A 17,950-nucleotide genomic window follows, 5' to 3' on the forward strand; every position below is an offset into this window, starting at 1 on the left:
ATTCCTTTATTAAAAAAGATTAAAGCAGATTGGAAAGATCTCCTATTAACTTTAGTTGGCCGAGTTAATTGTATTAAGATGAATATTTTCCTCGAATTCAATATTTATTTCAATCAATACTGTGTTCTCTTTCAAAGGGATTTTACAGGATTTAAATAAAGCTATGAGAGAATTCTTATGGAAAGGTAAATTACCGCAGGTAGCATTGTATAAACTTACTTGCAAGTATGCGTTGGGTGGGGTTCAATTACCCATTTTCAAAATTATTATGAAGCAGCCCAGTTGAAATTTATTAGTAGTCTGATGGATTTGGACCAACCACTGAGTTGGGTGAAAGTTGAGATGGCTTGTATTTCTGAAGTTGAAGTGCATCAATTTATATTTCAATGGAATGTAAATTTGTTGCGGGAATATAATATGCCAATATTAAAACATCTGTTAAAGCTATGGACTTTAAAAAAGATAAGATTTTAGGATCAAAAAGTAAATTATCAATTTTAACTCCATTATATAACAATCAGCTTATTCCTTTTTCAATGTTTAATAATCATTTAAAGAGTTGGGACTCTAAGGCTATAAAGATGTTACAGGATTGTTTTGTAGAAAGTTTCTTTCTTTTAATCAGTTGAAAGAGCGTTTTGATATTGTTGAAAATTCTTTGTTTCTTCATTATCAACTTCAAGCTTTGGTGAAAAATATGTATGGTAGAGAGATGATTATACCTGTATTGACAGAATTCGAGTCTTTGATTTCTTCTATACCAAAAAAGAGTTATATTTCTGTTATAGACCAAGTATTACAAGACAATATGAATAAACCGGAATGGGAGAAGCCTAAGCTTAAATGGAAAAATTTATTGACCACTAAATGCCTAATTGCCTTTACCCGGTAAATAAAATTCATGGGGGTTCTGCCCACTTCTTACCGGTTGATGCACAAGAAATCAGCGACTTTGTTTCCTTAAAGAGTCATTTCGCCTTTGGTCTCACTTCTTGCACCGAAATGTGGAAAAGAAGGAGATGACAGCATTTCTGGACTGGCTATTTGGATTCGCCACTGCCTGGTCACAGTGTTCTGAGATTTGGGACGCCACTGCGCCACCAGCCACCTGGGCTCCAATCCAGCGCTGACTTTAAAGAGTTCGTCCCTTCTCCCACGAGAGGTTTATCCAGGTGTTCCGGTTTCCGCCCCTCCTCCCAAAACGAACGGGGTTAGTGGGTTAACTGACTGTAATTGGGCGGCGCGGGTTTCATGGGCCGGCAGGACCTTCGACCGTGCGGCATCGTTAAAATGAATATAAAAGATCATGAAGAGAAAAGGTCCGTTTCACGTCGAATCCATCTCCTCTACTTGGCTTCCTGGATACCTAATGACGACTTTCATTCAAAAAAGCCCCAACTCTTTCTGAACAGTCGGAGATAATTCAATCCATTCAAAGGCCTTTAACAGCAGAGATGCTCCCAAATGGGATCGATCAGGGAACGGGACGGTCGGGAATCGCTGCCAAAGATTCGATAAGGCTGGAAAGGGGTACTGATGGTAATGATCAGCCATGATCTAAAATGGCGGTGCTGGCCCGACGGGCCAAATGGCCTACTCCAGCTCCTATTGTCTATTGTCTATTGTCTATCTTCACGTCGAACCTAGTCTGCAGGCAATGACAGCGAACGGGCTGCGGCTGGACAGTTTGGCATCGATCTAACTCCGGTAGGCACCGCCTTAACCGTTGCGTTTTCCTAAGATGAAGCCTCTGAACTCTATCAAGGCCCTAAAGAAAGCAACAAGGCACAAGTATTGACCACAACGCGAGTGAAAAGTCACAGCAATGGACTTCCCAAATAAAAAAAACAGGGTTATTCCCAGAAACCCACAACTGCTTTCAGAATCTGGATATAAAAGGCAGTGAGTCTGCTCCAACAACTCTGCCGCCAAGGATTAGACAAAAGGAATGAGAACATTCAACAACGCAAATACCTTGGCAGTAGACGTTGACAATCTCCCCGCTTTGGCACTGCTCTGGGTTCGCACTCATGGCAGTGGAAGAACACTCCGATAATGAATTCTCAGATCCCTTGCAGTGAAAAGTGTTCAATAAAATCGGTGCTTCTTTAGGCGACATGCGTTTGGCTACAATAATGTCGTAAGACACGCAGGAGATCTGTCTGCAGACGACGGCTCCAATGGCTGAGTTCCATTGACTGGTGCAGAGAAAGCTCCATTGGCCATTGTATTTGATCTTCAAGTCTCCGATACATGGTGCTTCCGGCCCCACCAATACGAGTTCTTCCAGCCCTGAGAAAGTCAAGAGAGGGGGTGACGATAGAAGCTGAACTGTAAGAATAGGATCTAATACATTTTAATTTTTCAATTTAAACATGCCCATGAGTCCGTTCCGTCCAATTACACCCAATTGACCTACACCCCTCCCCACCTCCATGCGTTTGAACGATGGGAGGAAACCGAAGCCTCCGGGGGAAACCCACGCCGACGTGGGGAGAACGTACAAACTCCTTACAGAGAGCGCGATCGTTGGCGCTGGAACAGCTTTGCGCTAACCTCTGCCAACCCTGTCGCCTTCTTTAAATATAATCTTGAAATAGAATAAAACGATATGTGAGAATTTGATTGTTTGATGTAGGTTCTGAATTAACACGTGCTTTCGTTGCTATTTTGGGTTTTCGGTTACCTTCTCTTCATTAAAGTCGATGCAATTCCATAAAATGAAGTTAGCCAGTGTGAAATGTGCATGTACCTTTCCTCGGCCATGAAATGGTGTCGCCAGTGGGGAAGCACGAATGATAAGACGTGAAAAGATCTGCATCTAAAGTTTTGCCACAAGACTTTGAAGTTATGGGACAAAGTATAAATAATTGTAGCTCGCAAAACCTCAAATGAAGTCCAACCAAAGTTTCAGACAGTTCCAATTTCAGTGGACTAAGAAGAGGTCGGTTCCTAAACGCTTCTGGGTGCATTTTATCGATTTTGGGCTGCAAATCACGAAAATCACCTTAATATTTCCCATCATATACCGTTTGTAAAAAAATATAACCTATTGGTGTCATTTCCTGTCCTATTTTGTCTACTTCAAGCATATGTAACCATGAAGGGCAACATGACGTTGAAAATTCATTTTCTGCCTTCGCCCTTGGACCTTCTTTCCTGCTGATCCCTGATGAGGAACCTGGTGAAAGGTTTCACCAGGACATTGCGACCATGGGTCAGTTCAACTAACACAATGAGTCAAAATCATAATGCGATTAAACATGCTAAATTCAATAAAAGTTCATTTAACGTTTCTCCAAATGCCTACGTGATTCAGCAAATCTGAAATGATCTTCAGCTTGAAGTTGTCTATGATAATCACCAATTTCTTCTCAGGAATCAACCCTTTTGAAAAGAAAATGTTGTCCAGTGTCTTTATATTCACTTCATAGACGGATAAATGCAACTGTGCATTCTTTGCCTGTCTATTCATTTTCTTGTCACTTTCAGGAAACTCTGGTTTTGTATCCAAAGCTTCCTTTGCACATCAACGCTCCAAACTCCGTGCTAATGACTCTAAACCTTTCTCTTGCCTTCTGCTCCCGAAGTGCAAAATGTCATAACTGTCTCCCATATATCTATCCAATCTTTCAACTGTGCGGCACCCTCCCCTATCCTTGGACAACTTTCACCTCGATTGTCAACTCCAGCAATTTTCAAATGATCTGCAAAATTACTAATCAGAGCACTCACATTTTATCCAAATAGTTGATATATACTTTGCAAAAGAAAGAAGCCCCAGACGGGTCCTTGCCAAACATCACTGGACTTCCACCCAGAAAATCACTCATCTGCCACTCCTCTAACTTCTATGACCAACTCACCGGAGATCCCATGTGAAATAATCTTCTTTGCTGACTACCATGAGAAACCTTTTCTTTAATGGTTTTCTAAAATCCATATAGTCAACAGCCATTACCCAACACCCCATCAATCGTCATTGGTATGATTTCAAACATCTCAATCAAAATGGTGAGACTGGATCTTCTTCATACAAAGCCACTGTCTATCACTGAACAATTCTTCTATACTTCCCTAAATGATCACCAGCTTATTACTCCCTATTGTAACAAAGAAACAATATCCCCTGTACTCCAGTCTCGTGCTGTTTCGCCCCTGGCAAAAGAGTAAAAAAAATCTCTGCCAATGCCTTCCCTTACTTCCCTCAGTATCGGGGCATATGGTGTCAGATCGAAGGATTTGCCACCTTAATAACCCCTTTTACACAGAGCTTGAAAGCCGGGTTTCATCTGCCTTTCAGGTGCTATGTGAAAGAATGGCAAGGTGGATTGTGCGGTCCAGATTTACTCGTCTCCGATCCACCGAGGTAAGTAGTCTCAGCGGTGAAAAGGTGTATTTGACTTAGGGAGCTGGCTTATTTTCGTTTCAACACGCAAGCCGTCTTCCTAAGACGGGTAATATCCACGCGGCATTGCACTAAAGTCACCCAACACATCTTTCATCTGAATAGGGACATGCCACATAATGTATCAAATATATTGATGATTATATGTCATGAACGTTTGATTACCTCTGTTATTTGTTGTTTGAACTGTATTATTTTCGCTGGGAGGGTTCACTGCAGACCGTATTCCTGAAACTGAAATAATAATGGCAGTTGTTGAAATTTTGAAATCCTGCTAATTTTTACCAAATGATTGAAATAAAAGCCAGTTACAATGACTATTTTAACAATTCCGGGCACCTCTTCACAAGTGTATAAAACTTCTCCAGAGAATTGAAATTGTAACGATATCAACTTAAACCATGTGCATTCGAAAGGTCAGAAATTTTATTTTGATCCCCTTGCCAGTAACACCAGCTTACGAATCAGGAGCCCACATATTGCTCGTGTGTTGAGTGTGATCATACCTCAGAACAAGACCAATTGTCATTTATTCAAAGATCATGGAAAGAGACCAAACGACCCATAGACTCCAAATGCTGGTATCTGGACCAAACATTAAGCTGTTGGGGCAAACTTGGTAGGCTGCTCAGCGGGAGAGTCCTACATCAATATCGTAAGATTTACAAGAATGATTCCTGAACTTCCCAAATATTAACTGGGATTCTCATACTGTAAAAGGGTTGAATGGCTTGGAGTTCGTGAAATATGTTCAGGAAGATTTTCTAAATCAATTCATAGAAGTTCCAACGAGAGAGGATGCAAAAACATGGATCTCATATTAGGGAACAAGACAGATCAGGTGACAGATGGATGTGTAGGTGAACATTTTGGGTCTAGTGACAATAATGTCATCAGCTTCAAGTTATTTATGGAAAAGAATAAGTCTGGACCTCATGTTGGGATTCTAAATTGGAGGAAAGAACATTTTGTAGAAATGAGAAAGGATCTAGGAAGAGTGCATTGAGATATGTTTTATGTCAAGGGTAAGTGTATTGGAAGTGGAAGGAATTCAAGGGCAAAATCTTGAGAGTGCAAAATTTGCATGACTAGGCTTAGGGAACCCAGGTTTTTAAGGGATATTGGAGATCTAGTTATGAAAAAGAGGGAGATGTATAGCAAGTCTCGGCAACAAGGAACTAATGAGTTATTTGAAGAGTACAGAAAATGCAACAAAAAAATACTCAAGAAAGAAATCAGCGAGACAAAAAGAAGACATTAGGTTGTTTTGGCAAATAATATTAAGGCTAACCTGAAAGGATTCTATATTAAAAGTTAAAAGTTAGTAAGAGACAAAATTAGTCCCCGAGAGGATCAGAGTGGTCAATTAAGTGAGCATCTTCTAGTAATGGGGGAGATCTTAAATAGTTTTTTTTTGCATCAGTATTTACTCCGGAAAAAGGCATAGTGCATAAGGAAGGGAAACAAACAGAAAAGTCGTGGAAAATATGGAGATTAAGGAAGGAAATGTGTTTGCTGCCTTACTGCGAATAAAGATAGATAAATCACCTGAGCTGGATATGATATTCCCTCAGACATTGAGGAAGACTAATGTAGAACCTTCAGGGGCCCTGACTGATATATACATAATTTCCTTAGCCACAGGTGAAGTGCCAGAGGATTGGAAGGTAGCTCATGTTGTCCCGTTGCTATAAAAGTAAACTGAGTAATTATAGGGGTGATGTATTTTGGAATGGAAAACCAAGGTAGGAGATAAACAGTAAATGATAGGGCATTGATGGGTGCTGAGGAGCAGAGAGATCTGGGAATACAGACACATTATTCCCTGAAGGAGGTGTCATATGTAGACAGGGTTGTAAAGAAAGCTTTTGGTACCTTAGTATTTATAAATCAAAGAATTGAGTATAGGAGTTGGGATATTATGTTGAAGTTGTGTACGACATCGATGAGGCCAAATTTGAAATATTGTGTGGAGTTCTGGGCGACAAACTACAGGATGGATATCAATAAGATTGAAAGAAATTCAACTGCTATCAGAAATTTATTAGGATGTTGTCCGGTCTTCAGGAATTGCGTTACAGGGAAAGATTAAACAGGGGAGATTTGATAAAGGTTTACACTACAGTTATGCCCCTATGTAGTTTAAGTATGGATGTAAAACCTTCAGAAAGGTATTGTATTGTTTCCTTAGGATGTAGGTAATTTTCTCCAGGCAAACACGATATTGGGAGAGAAGTGGGCGGGTGGGGGGGGGGGGCTGTGGAGGGAAGGAAGAGGGAAGGGGAGAAAAAGAAGAACGTAAATAATGTTAATATTGTTGATAATGATATTGACAATTGCTGGAGTTTGAGTGGAAGACAATAAATAAAATATTCATAAAAAGAAATCAAGAATATTCAAAACCTTGTGGAAGAGCGGCAGTGTTTTATGTGGCTTGATGAAGGCCAAAAAGGCCTGTATTTTTCACACTCGGGGAGGGGTGGGGTGGGGGGGGGGCATCGCTCATTATTTGAAACCATGGCAAATGGAGAAATTCTTATGACGTTGACACTACGAGAGGATTTATGCGAAAAGAAAGAGTATTGTTAATCAGGGAGCGTACCACCGCTGCAACAAGAGAGGACCCAATGATGGCCTCATAGACGGAGAGAGTGGGACCAGGTAACGGGAATCAGGAAAGTGCAATCACGGACAGGGCGATACCACAGGTCTTCCAATGGCCACTGGGAGGGAGAGGAGAAGATATGTAGATCGATTAGAAACAGGGTTTTCATGGTGGAAGCCTTTAATTTCCCCAATACTGACTGGAATGTTCTCGGTGCCACGGGCTTAAATGGGGTAGAATTTGTTATGCATCCGGGAGAATTTCTGAAGGAGCGCGTAAATATTCCAACCAGGAACGGGCCCTCATCACGCCTTGTTATTGCCAAATGAGCAGGACCGCATGAACGGAGTTTTAGGGGGAAAGCATTTAGTGAATAGTGATCACTCTTTCTCAGACCGCTGTGGATAACGATAAGCTTGGACCTGGTAGAAAGTAATAAATTGGCGGAGGCTACATTATGACAGGATTCGGCAGGGGCTGGGAGAAGGTATAACCGCAGCGCATCTGCTATCAGGCAAGCGCAACTGCCATGGGGGAATTATTTATAAGGACAAGCATGTTCCAGTGCGAGTGAAGGTCAGAGATGGCAAAGTAAGGGAACTTTGGATGACGAGAAAGCTCGGGAACTGATTGGAAAGATAAAAGGAACCACGGGTAATCCAAGAAATGATAGACCAAAAAACCTCACGTCAGTGATGGGGAATCTATTGGAAATGATATTTAAATGATATAAATGGTACTTATGAGCGTTTGGAATTCATCGTCATATTCGAAGAACATAAGAAAATTGATCAAGCGTGGGCCATCTTACTCCTCGACTCTGCTCTGCCACTCCATAAGATCACGGCTGATCTGGCCATGGACTTAGCTCCATTTACTTGTCATCAACATATACCTTAATTTCCTTGCAAACATCTACCCAATTGAATAGATCTAATGAGTCAGACTCTACTACATCCTTGGACCGAGAATTTGAGATTCACTATTCCCCAGGGAAAGAGGTTCCGCATCATCTCCATCCTAAAGCAACTCACCCGATTCTTGAGATTATGCCCCTAGTTCTTGTCTCACCAACCAGTGGAATCAACTTCCGCAGGAAGACCTTGTCGCTTTTGATTTATATCAATGGCTTAGTAGAAAAATGAGGCGGTTGATTAAGTTAGCAGATGATACAAAGATGGGTGAAGATGTGGGTAGTGCAAAGAACAATCAAAGCATCTAACGGGATGTAGATCCGTCGCCGATATGGGCAGAGAGATAATACATGGAGTTTCATCCGGGCAAGTGCGCGGTGTTGTACTTTGGAGGCCAAGTGTAAGGGAAATGTATACAGGTAATGGTTGGACTCTTAAACGTAAAGGGGGCTGGGAGTCCAGGTCCAGAGCTCATCGAAAGTGATCACAGAAGTAGATAGGGTAATAAAGGATGCATCTGGTGGGATTCCTTTCATTAGGCAGCACATTGAGTATAAAAGTAAGGAAGTAATTTTTCACCTGTATAAAACCTCGACTAGACCACATTTGTAATATTGCGTGCAATTCTAGTTGTCCTGTTACACGAAGTGGGTCGAGATTTGGAAAGGGTAGAGTAACGATTTACCAAAATGTTGCCTGGTTTTGAGGGTACGAGCTTTGGGGCGAGATTGGACAAACTTTTCTGTTCTTAAGCATAAAGAAGACATGAGTGATGAACTAGTAGAGGAGCATAAAATTATGGGAGGCATTTCAAGTCAAGTTTATTGTCATCTGATTGTGCAAAGACAACCGGACGAAATAGTGTTTGCCGATCCTTGGCGCAAAACACGCAGATACACAACCAGACATAACATACATACAGAGAAACAATACATCTGCAGGACAAATATTTGTCTATATACATAAATAAATAAATATTGTTTTGTATAAATAAGAGTCTCGGATGATAGTGAAAGCAGTTCCTTTGGTCTTTAATCATTCTCACTGCCCATAGAAATAAACTGTTCCTCAGCCAGCTGGAGCCGGCTCCCTGATGGGAGCAGCTGAAAGATACTTAATGTGGGGTGGAAGGGGTCCTCAGTGATTTTGTGCGCCCTCTTCAGACAATGATACAGGCCGGTCACATCGACGACGGGGAGGGAGAGATATCTTCTGCCACTCTTATGGTCCAGTGGATTGACCTCCGATCCATTTCTCTGCAGCAACCATACCACACTGTGATGCAGCCAGCCAGGATACTCTCAATAGAGCTCCTGTAGAAGGTTGACATGATGGTGGCCGGTAGCCTTGCCCGCTTCAGTCTTCTTAGGAAGTGCAGTCACTGGTGCGCCTCCCTGAACATGTTCAGGAAGATGTTCAGTGTCCACGATAGGACACTAGTTAAGTGAACTCCAAGGACCTTGGTGCTCTCCACTCTCTCTGCTATTGAGTCGTTGATGTGCAGTGCAGTTGATGTACAATCTCTCAAATTCCCCCCTACCCCGTCTCCATCGCATCTGCACCCACGATGAGGACTTCCATGATCATTAGGAGACTTCCTCCTTCTTCAAACAACGTGTCTTCCCCTCTACCATCATCAACTCGACACTCTCCATTTTCCACTCATCTTCTCTGGCCCCCTCCGGCCACACATACAACATGGACAGGGTTCCTCTTGTCCTCACCTACCACCCCTCCAGCCTCCGCATCAAACACATCCTCCTCTGCTACTTCCGCCGCTTAATACGTGATCCCACCACTAGACACATATTCCCCTCCCATCCCCCTCCCTGCATTCCGCAGGGACTACTTCCTCCATGATTCCCTTGTCCACTCCTCCTTCCCCACCAATTGTTCCCTTGAGACCTACACCTGTGACCACAGGAGATACTCCACTTGTGCCCACACTTGCTCCCTCAGCATCATCCCAAACAGTCCTTCCAAATTAAGCAATATTTCACTGTGGTCTCATCTACACCGGAGAGACTGGACACAGACTGGGCGATCGCTTTGTTGGACACCTCGGCTCTGTCCTCTGCAATAGCCTGGATCTCCCAATGGCCGCACATTTCAATTTCTCATCCCATTTCCTTGCTGACATGTCTGTTCATTGTCTTGTGTACTGCCAGACTGAGACCACCCATAAATTGAAGAAACAACACCTCATCTTCCGACTGGGCACCCTCCATTACTATCGACTTCTCTGACGTTCGTTAAAACACTCCCCACCCCCTGCTTCCCCCGTCGTCTCCTTTCACTGTCTCCTTTCACACAGATGAAAATTCTACCGAGTCCAATTAACACCTTTTGTTGGTCTTGATTCCTCCCCCATTGTTTGAATTCTAAGATTTTCCCCTCATGCCCGAAACGTCGGCCATATATCTTTGTCTTGTGGCCATAGCGCCGCTACAGTCTCCTATATATTCGGAATAGACCAGCTGAGTTCCTCCAGCATTTCGGTATTTTTTTTTTATCAGCGAGGGGTTATGGTGGAGGCAGATGCAAAAGTTGTATTTAAGAGGGTTCCAGATTGACAACTGAATATGAAAGGGACGGACGGAATATCTCTCAAGGACGAAGAGCGGAGCTTTAGTTTGATTTAGACATCATATTTGTCATAGATGTCTTAGGCTGTTAAATGATTGGTATTCTAAATGACCTGATGTTCTGCGAATGTAAAGCAAACATATGAATTCACAAATAACTCGATTTCGACTGGCTCAGGCTTGGTGGACTTACCAAACCGCTTCCCTTGTGAAAGGGTCCCTAAGAGCGTAGTGACATGTTGCCGAATATTACCTAATCCTTTGACCACACATGGACCGCTCCTATATTTAACTGTTCACCATAGTTTATTTTACTTTTGGAGAGATCAACCCCACCTGAGTTTATTTAATATATTGCTCGAATTCCTATAACATTCTGGAATAATTTTTGCCATAATTTCTCAAGCAGCCGGACTTCGGCTCGGTCCTTCCTTATGCCTTTAAATATTATCGATGTTTATGTGGAAATCGATTCGGGTCCACGGATCCTTCAATATTAAACCAACTGTGAACTAATTTTCAACTTGTTTTTATTTCTGATTCCAACAGTTGAGCGTGTTGGCCCGATTCCTAATTCAACCCGAAATATATGAAAAGCCGGTAAATTTTCGGCAGAGTGAAATAAAAAAAAGAAGCGTGATTGTTTTCAACAAACGCCATCAAAATATTCCTTGACCAACTGCATTTGAAAGGATTTCTGAGGTGGGATAGCAAGCGGGTTGGGCATGCGGTAGTGTGGCTATTGAAATATGGGCAGCTGAGAATCGATGGCTTTGTGACCGATTAAGCATCGAGTAAAATTCTCAAGCAAAAGGTGGGGTAGCAAGCGGGTTGGGCATGCGGTAGTGTGGCTATTGAAATATGGGCAGCTGAGAATCAATGGCTTTGTGACAGATTAAGCATCGAGTAAAATTCTCAAGCAAAAGCAATAAATTGATGATACCTTTGTACTCCAGCCAAGCCGCATGAACAGATCGGGAGAATTAGAAGAGGGCTCGCAAAATTATTGAAGACCCCTTCTACTCCGCACACAGTTAGTCCCGTCGGGAAAGAGCCAGCACCACCAGGCTGAGGAACAGCTTGTTCCCAGGTCACTGATGAACGGCTAATTAAAATCCAAGTTCAACAATATTAATTTCGTTTTATATGTGCATTGAATGTAAGTCGCTTGTAAATATGTGTGGTCTTTATATGTGTTGACTGCTATAACACTGAGGAACGCCGCTTCGTCCAGTTGTACTTTACACGTGTGATAATAATAAATTTGAACTTTTCACGGGTATATAAAATAATCCGCCTGATCAGTACTTGAAATTAGAATCAGTCAACAACTCCTTTCACATGATTGGTGAACAGGCTGTGCGTTCCTAACCTTCACGGTCTGACCTATTCGCATATGAGAACTTCCACACAGTCATCAAATGTGAAAAATAAAATAACAATATCTCATAAATGCCCAAAGGTCATGCACGTTTGTTTTATAATTGCTTTAATTCCCGGTCCGACGACAGAAATTGGAAAATTGTATCCACTTCAAGTGAAGAATAGAGTTACTTACACCTTGGAATTAGTAAAACCTGCGCGAAGATCCACCGCCACTGCGTTTGACTGTGTTGGATACACATGAAGAACAGCTTAATCGGCAGATCTGAGGAGAACGTGCAGCTTTGTTCGGTGATGGGCAATTCCATCTAGTCACCAGAAGAATGTTCTTAAATCTGGCTGACAATCAGTTCAGCAGGTTATACGGCAGATGTACCAATAGCAGCCATCGTTGCCATTTTAGGCATAACGTCTGCAACAGGAAACGGTGAGGGTTGGGATGGGTTTGGAGAAGGCGTGTTCCTCCAGAGGAAGGAAAATAGGAATGCGCCGAGCAGGAAACTTCACATCCATCTCTGAGCTGGGTACAAAAGTGATCGTGAAGACCAACACACAATATAATAGTTAAAAGCCTCAGAAATTTACGCATTACCCATATTATTTCAACCTTCTCATCTTCCAAGGGACCTGCATTCACTTTTGCCACCATTATTATAAAATCCCTTCTTTCTCCTTTTATATTTTGCGATCGTTTACTTTGGTACTTATCTTCTCTTACTTTATTGCAGGCTGAGTGATTCTTTATTGCTTTTTAAAGTTTTCCCGAAGTTCCAGTTTCAAACCACTCTTGGCGACTTTGCAGGCATGAGCTTGAGTTTGAGGTCTTCCTTTATTTTCTTCTTATCGAAGGCTGGCTCTCCCTCCCCTGACTGCCCTCACTTTAAACTGGCATATACTTGTAGAAAATCTCTTTGAATGTCTCCACTATTCCTCAACTGTCCCACATTCTAGCCCGTGTTCCCAGTCTACGCTCACCAATTTCTCCCTCATCACATTGTAGTATCCCTTAAGTATCAAACACTGGTTTTAGATTCATCTATGTGAGAGTTTCACGTGTTCTGTGATCACCCTTTTCATGACAATCCCCAACTGTGGAATCATCACTCTGTCATATTGAACAGCACCAGATCTGAAATAGCACGTTCCCTTGTAGGTTCAGTAACATGCTGTTTAGCAAAGGATGCATTCTATGAGTTCGTCATCAAGACTGCTTTAACCAACCGGATTCACCCAATCTAAGTTCACCCAAGTTCCCAATGACAAGTGATGATCCAGTCTTACATGCCTCAGATAAGTCTTGGTTTATTGTCTGTGCCACTGTTGCAGCGGTTGTAGTTATCATTTGATGCTCTGTAGACAACTCCTACCAGTATTTTCCCCTTTGTTACTTCTATTCTCTACCCAGATAGATTCAACATTCTGCTCCTTAATATTGTCTATGACCTGTCGCCCTGATCTAATAATTATGAGTGCTACCCGGAATCGCCTCCTTGATAGGAATCCTCCCTATCCTTCCGCATTATGTGATATCCTTAGATAATTAATTCCTAATAATCTCCACCCTGCATCCACGATTCTGTAATGACCACTAATCATGCCCCTTTGTACAGATTTGTGCAACAAGATCATTGACTTTGTTCGAATCCTGCGGGCATTCAACAAAGTGCTCTTGCACTCATTGTCCTTTTATACACTTTTATAAGGGGATTTATACACTCTTATCTACTTTAAGAAAGTAAGCACTTCCTCCTCTTCAATCTGTACAGGTTCCATGACCTCACTGTTTGTTTTCCTTACATCCCATGATTCTGTGTCCGTTTCCTGAGAGAACACCGATGAAAAAAAATTAGGATCTCCCCCATTTCTTTTGGCTCCATACAAAGGTGATCACTCTGATCTTCAAGGAGATTAATTTTAGTGGTTGTAATACTCAGAATATTTACATTTCAACTTATGTTGATTAGATCTTAATATGTATGTTTAATTTTTCTTTAATTTTTTCTTTTTTCTTTCTTTATGGCTCTCCTTAGAAGAGTTGGCTGAAGGTGGGGGGTTCTTTTCTTTTCTTTTTTTTCTATATAAAAAATAACGTTAATGTTGTATATATTTAAAATAAGTTTTAAAAAAAAGGAGACTAACTTTGTCCCTTACTGTCCTTTTGCTCTTAATATACCCGTCGGAACCTTTAGGATTTTCTTCACATTGTCTGCCAAAGCAACCTTCTGTCTTTGTTTAACCTTCCTAATTTCTTTCTTGAGGGTTTTCTTGCATTTTATACTCTTTAAGTACCTCATTTGCTCCATGTTGCCTACACCTGCTATACACCTCTCTCTTCTTCCGAAGCAGATCCCCATGTCATTTCAGTTTATTTGTTCATGTTATGATGTTAAAAGGCAAAACTCTTCCTCACTGTATCCTGTCGACTCGACAAATAGTTCAAAATTAAAATTCTGCTGTGCAACAACAACGTTGCCCAATTGAACCAAACATAACTTGTCTCTTTTTTGCTTCTGATTGAAGGAAAAAAGCGGAAGAAGGTCATTCCCTGATCGCGTCTCTTCTGTTTTGCGCTGTTCTGTGTTCTAAGTGTGCTTCATTCCCACATTTTAGGAGATCATTATAACCCTTGACCAGCCATACGCAAACCAATGTATTTCAACTATTTCTATAACCTTGTGACCCAATCTATAATCTCTGCACGTGTCGCTAGGTTGAACTGTGAGATTTCATGACTCCCTTCCCACCTCCCCCACTTCCCATGCAGAACCTCTGATGACTTCCAGTGGTTCTAAGCCTATGATTTTATTCCCTCTGATTAGAACGGCCGACCGCCCCACGTCTCCATCATTTTCTGTTCCGTATTTTGTCCTGATTTTACAAAGGCAATGTAAAACCACCGCTCAGGATCAGCTGTGTAAGCACCAAGGTCCTGCCAGCATAGCCCGCGCCTTATAATTCGATTCCACACTGCATGTCTTCTTTGACGATCACATGTACATAATTAGATGCCTGAATTGCATTGACATGCTTCAGAAAATATTCTTACAATATGTGGCCATACATCGGCCATTAATGGCAGAATCATCTTGAAGGTGCGACGCCACCAGTTTGAACAAGAAAGAGACAAAAATAATGGCGCTTCCAGAAAACGCACAGCATGTTTTGCAGATGCCACAAAGCTCTGTCAAGTAAGGAAAAACCCCTCAACATGTCCTTTGTTACATGACTTGAATATGGAAGGAGTCTAGTACTTTCTTCGCATTTTGACGATTGTGATTTCAAAAGCCACCGGACCTTCTCTCTGTCTTCTTCAGGCTTTAATATTCACGCGTCACTCTCTGTCTCTGTGTCACTCTGTCTCTCTGCCTCTCTCTCTCTCTCTCTCACCCTCCCTTACACATAACGCACGTGTTTATTCGTTATCTCACTGAATCATCGAAACATTCTGTGCATCCGTTGCGTTAGGTACCATGCTAATCTATATCTACAGGCCTTCCTTCAGCACGACGCAGCAGGTGTGCAAGATGCAGCGGAAAGAGTTGGTGCAGCACAAGATGTCAGTTTATCCTATTGATGCCTAAGATTACAACAACCAGCCCGCGTTCTTTAAAAAAATCTTCAACCAAACAAAATTAAAATGTATTTGCGGTTAAAATGGAAAAAGTGGCAAAAGAGCAAAGACATCATTCTGCATTCGCAAACAAATAATTGCCAAAGCATAAAACGGCTAAAACCCATTGAGTGAACGCCGGCTCTTTGGCAGCTCGGTAAGTATCTCACGGGGAAATAATTTATGTTGTCAGTGAACTTGGTAAAATGATCCCTTAACAAGATACATATTTTTCACCACCAGGTTAAGTCTCTGGGGTTGCAGTCTTTTTGTATGTAGATAATTAACTGTGCACAAAGCATTGATCGTTATTAACTCCATGTTAATTTGAAGGCTCGGATTAAATGTTGTGTCGTTTAAATTATGATGTTAAAAGAAGGAAGCATTGGGAGGAAGAGACGCGATCAGGGAATGACCTTCTTCCGCTTTTAAAAGGCCGACGTCTTTATAAGTCCGATGAACATGTGGTTTACTTCCTTCAATAAAACACCATCCAACGTCGTGAACAGAAATATTATTTTTCTCAACTCTACAGTCTTTTACAAATCAAGTCTTTTTTTTTTGCTGAACTAAAACTATACTCGGAAAATAAAGTTCTTCCCTCTTAAGAATACTATAAAATATCAGTGCGTAATGATCTTTATTTGGATGCGCGTGGCATTTATATAAGGAACCGAGACACAAATGCATTCACTGACGGGGCAGTCACGAACACGTTAACAAAGCAAGGGACTGCTCATTTGAAACTGAGATGTAGAAACATTTCTTCTTTCTGGAGGATGATGAATGTGTGGAATTGTCTGCCCTTCCCGACCGCGGAGCCAGATAATTAAATACTTTGAGAACGAGGATGGGCAAGCAGTTGAAAGATTAAGGCAGTTATGGTTATGGAGCCTGGCACAGAAGAGGGGGTGCTGTCGGCATATTGAATGGCGGAGGCTTGGGGGCCAAGAGCCTCACTCCCCGGCCCGACTTCGTATTGCTTCTCATTTCTCGATGGTTTACTTATGCATAACCAAACGGAAAGGGTCACTACGGTTTAACATTCACAGATCGATTGGTTTTGAATATGACCCATTCTCTGAGTTGTACGGACACCGCTTCAAATTTCACTCGTGGTGTCTCATTTTGAAACAGTTGGATAACTAATTCCGGTTATCCTCGTGGCGACAAACCATATTTGTATATATTTTCATGAACAGTAAAGGCGATTCCGGGGCCTGAATTTTAAGATCATTAAATGCTGGGGAATTTTTTTAGCATTATCATCTAATACTTTACAAACTCAAAAGTAATGTGAATCTGTATTGATTGTGCGTCTCTAGAAATGTTGTGTACCCATGACAAGGTGGCAGTGAACTGCCTTCTTAAAACACTTCGGTCCCTCTCTTGAGGATCAACTAGAAGGATTGCTGGAAATGGAATTCCGGAACCAATGCTGAAGGGCCGGGGATATATTTTCAACCTATTATGGCACGTGAGTTGAAAGACAACCTGCTGTGCTTTTCCTTTCTAATACGGGTGAGCATGGAGACTCGATAAATGTCTATACGATTATGAGAGCCATAGATAGGGTGGACAGCCAGCACTTGTTTCCTTGGGCAGGATCAGCAAACACCAGAGGACATCTGAACAAAGATAAGGGAGGGACATTTAGAGGAGGCGTCAGGCGTAAGTTTATTACACAGGAAGTGTGGGTGCTTGCTGGGGACGGTGGTGGAAGCTGAAACATTGGGGGCATTTAAGAGACTCTTAGACAGACACATGGATGAATGAAAATAGAGGGTAAGGAGGTATGTTTAGTACATTTTTTAGGAAGGAATAAATGGGTCGGCATAACATAGAAGGCCGAAGGCAATTGTGCTGTATTGTTCTATGTTCTATGGGTTTCCAATCAGAAGAGGATCCTTTCACCACTGTACTCTTCCCCCTTCCACTGAGCCCATTATTAATCAAATAGGGAGGTTTTTGGTTCCCAAAGGATCCAACCTTCCAGACCAACCTGCCATGCATACCATGTTTTGGACCAGTGAATCTTTCTTCAGTGGTGGGCAAACTGTTGGAGAAAATCCTGAGAGTCAGGATTTACAAGCATTTAGAGAGGCATAATGTGATGAGGATTAGTCCGCATGTCTTCGTCAGGGGAAGGTGACGAAGCTGACTGAATTATTTGAAGATGTAATGAATGCACATAGTTGAATGTAGAGCGGTGGATGTAGTGTATATGGATTTCAGTAAAGCATTTGATAAGATTCCCCATGCAAGGCCGATTCAGTCGTTTCGCTACATTTCGTTATACCTTGACGAATGGCTCAAGCCCGAAATGTTGGTGATTTTATAGGACACTGTTTGACATGCTGAGTTTCACAAGCATGTTTTTACTTCAAGCACGGTATCTGCAGATAGATTGCAGTCGGACATAAACATCTTGGTAGAATGCACAGA

General features: G+C 41.9%; 1 protein-coding gene across 5 annotated transcripts in view; it reads right to left on the bottom strand.

Annotated features, from left to right (window-relative positions):
• LOC138742761 (scavenger receptor cysteine-rich domain-containing protein DMBT1-like) overlaps nt 1–12,278 on the bottom strand; it is a 35,344-nt gene extending 23,066 nt beyond the window's left edge. For 2 of the 5 annotated variants that reach the window (XM_069897615.1, XM_069897614.1), the window contains exons 1-3: nt 12,071–12,277; nt 4,574–4,642; nt 1,975–2,292 (exon numbers count right to left, since the gene is read on the bottom strand). In XM_069897615.1, the coding sequence (XP_069753716.1) occupies nt 1,975–2,292; nt 4,574–4,642; nt 12,071–12,203 (520 nt within the window). In that variant the 5' untranslated portion in view covers nt 12,204–12,277. Of the gene's footprint in view, nt 1–1,974; nt 2,293–4,573; nt 4,643–12,070 lie in introns of all 5 variants that reach the window. The other 3 variants (XM_069897613.1, XM_069897612.1, XM_069897616.1) reach the window with 2 other exon arrangements.
• Nucleotides 12,279–17,950: the final 5,672 nt, after the last annotated feature.

This window comes from Narcine bancroftii, chromosome 9, assembly GCF_036971445.1.
Source record: "Narcine bancroftii isolate sNarBan1 chromosome 9, sNarBan1.hap1, whole genome shotgun sequence".
NCBI classification, from domain to species: domain Eukaryota; kingdom Metazoa; phylum Chordata; class Chondrichthyes; order Torpediniformes; family Narcinidae; genus Narcine; species Narcine bancroftii.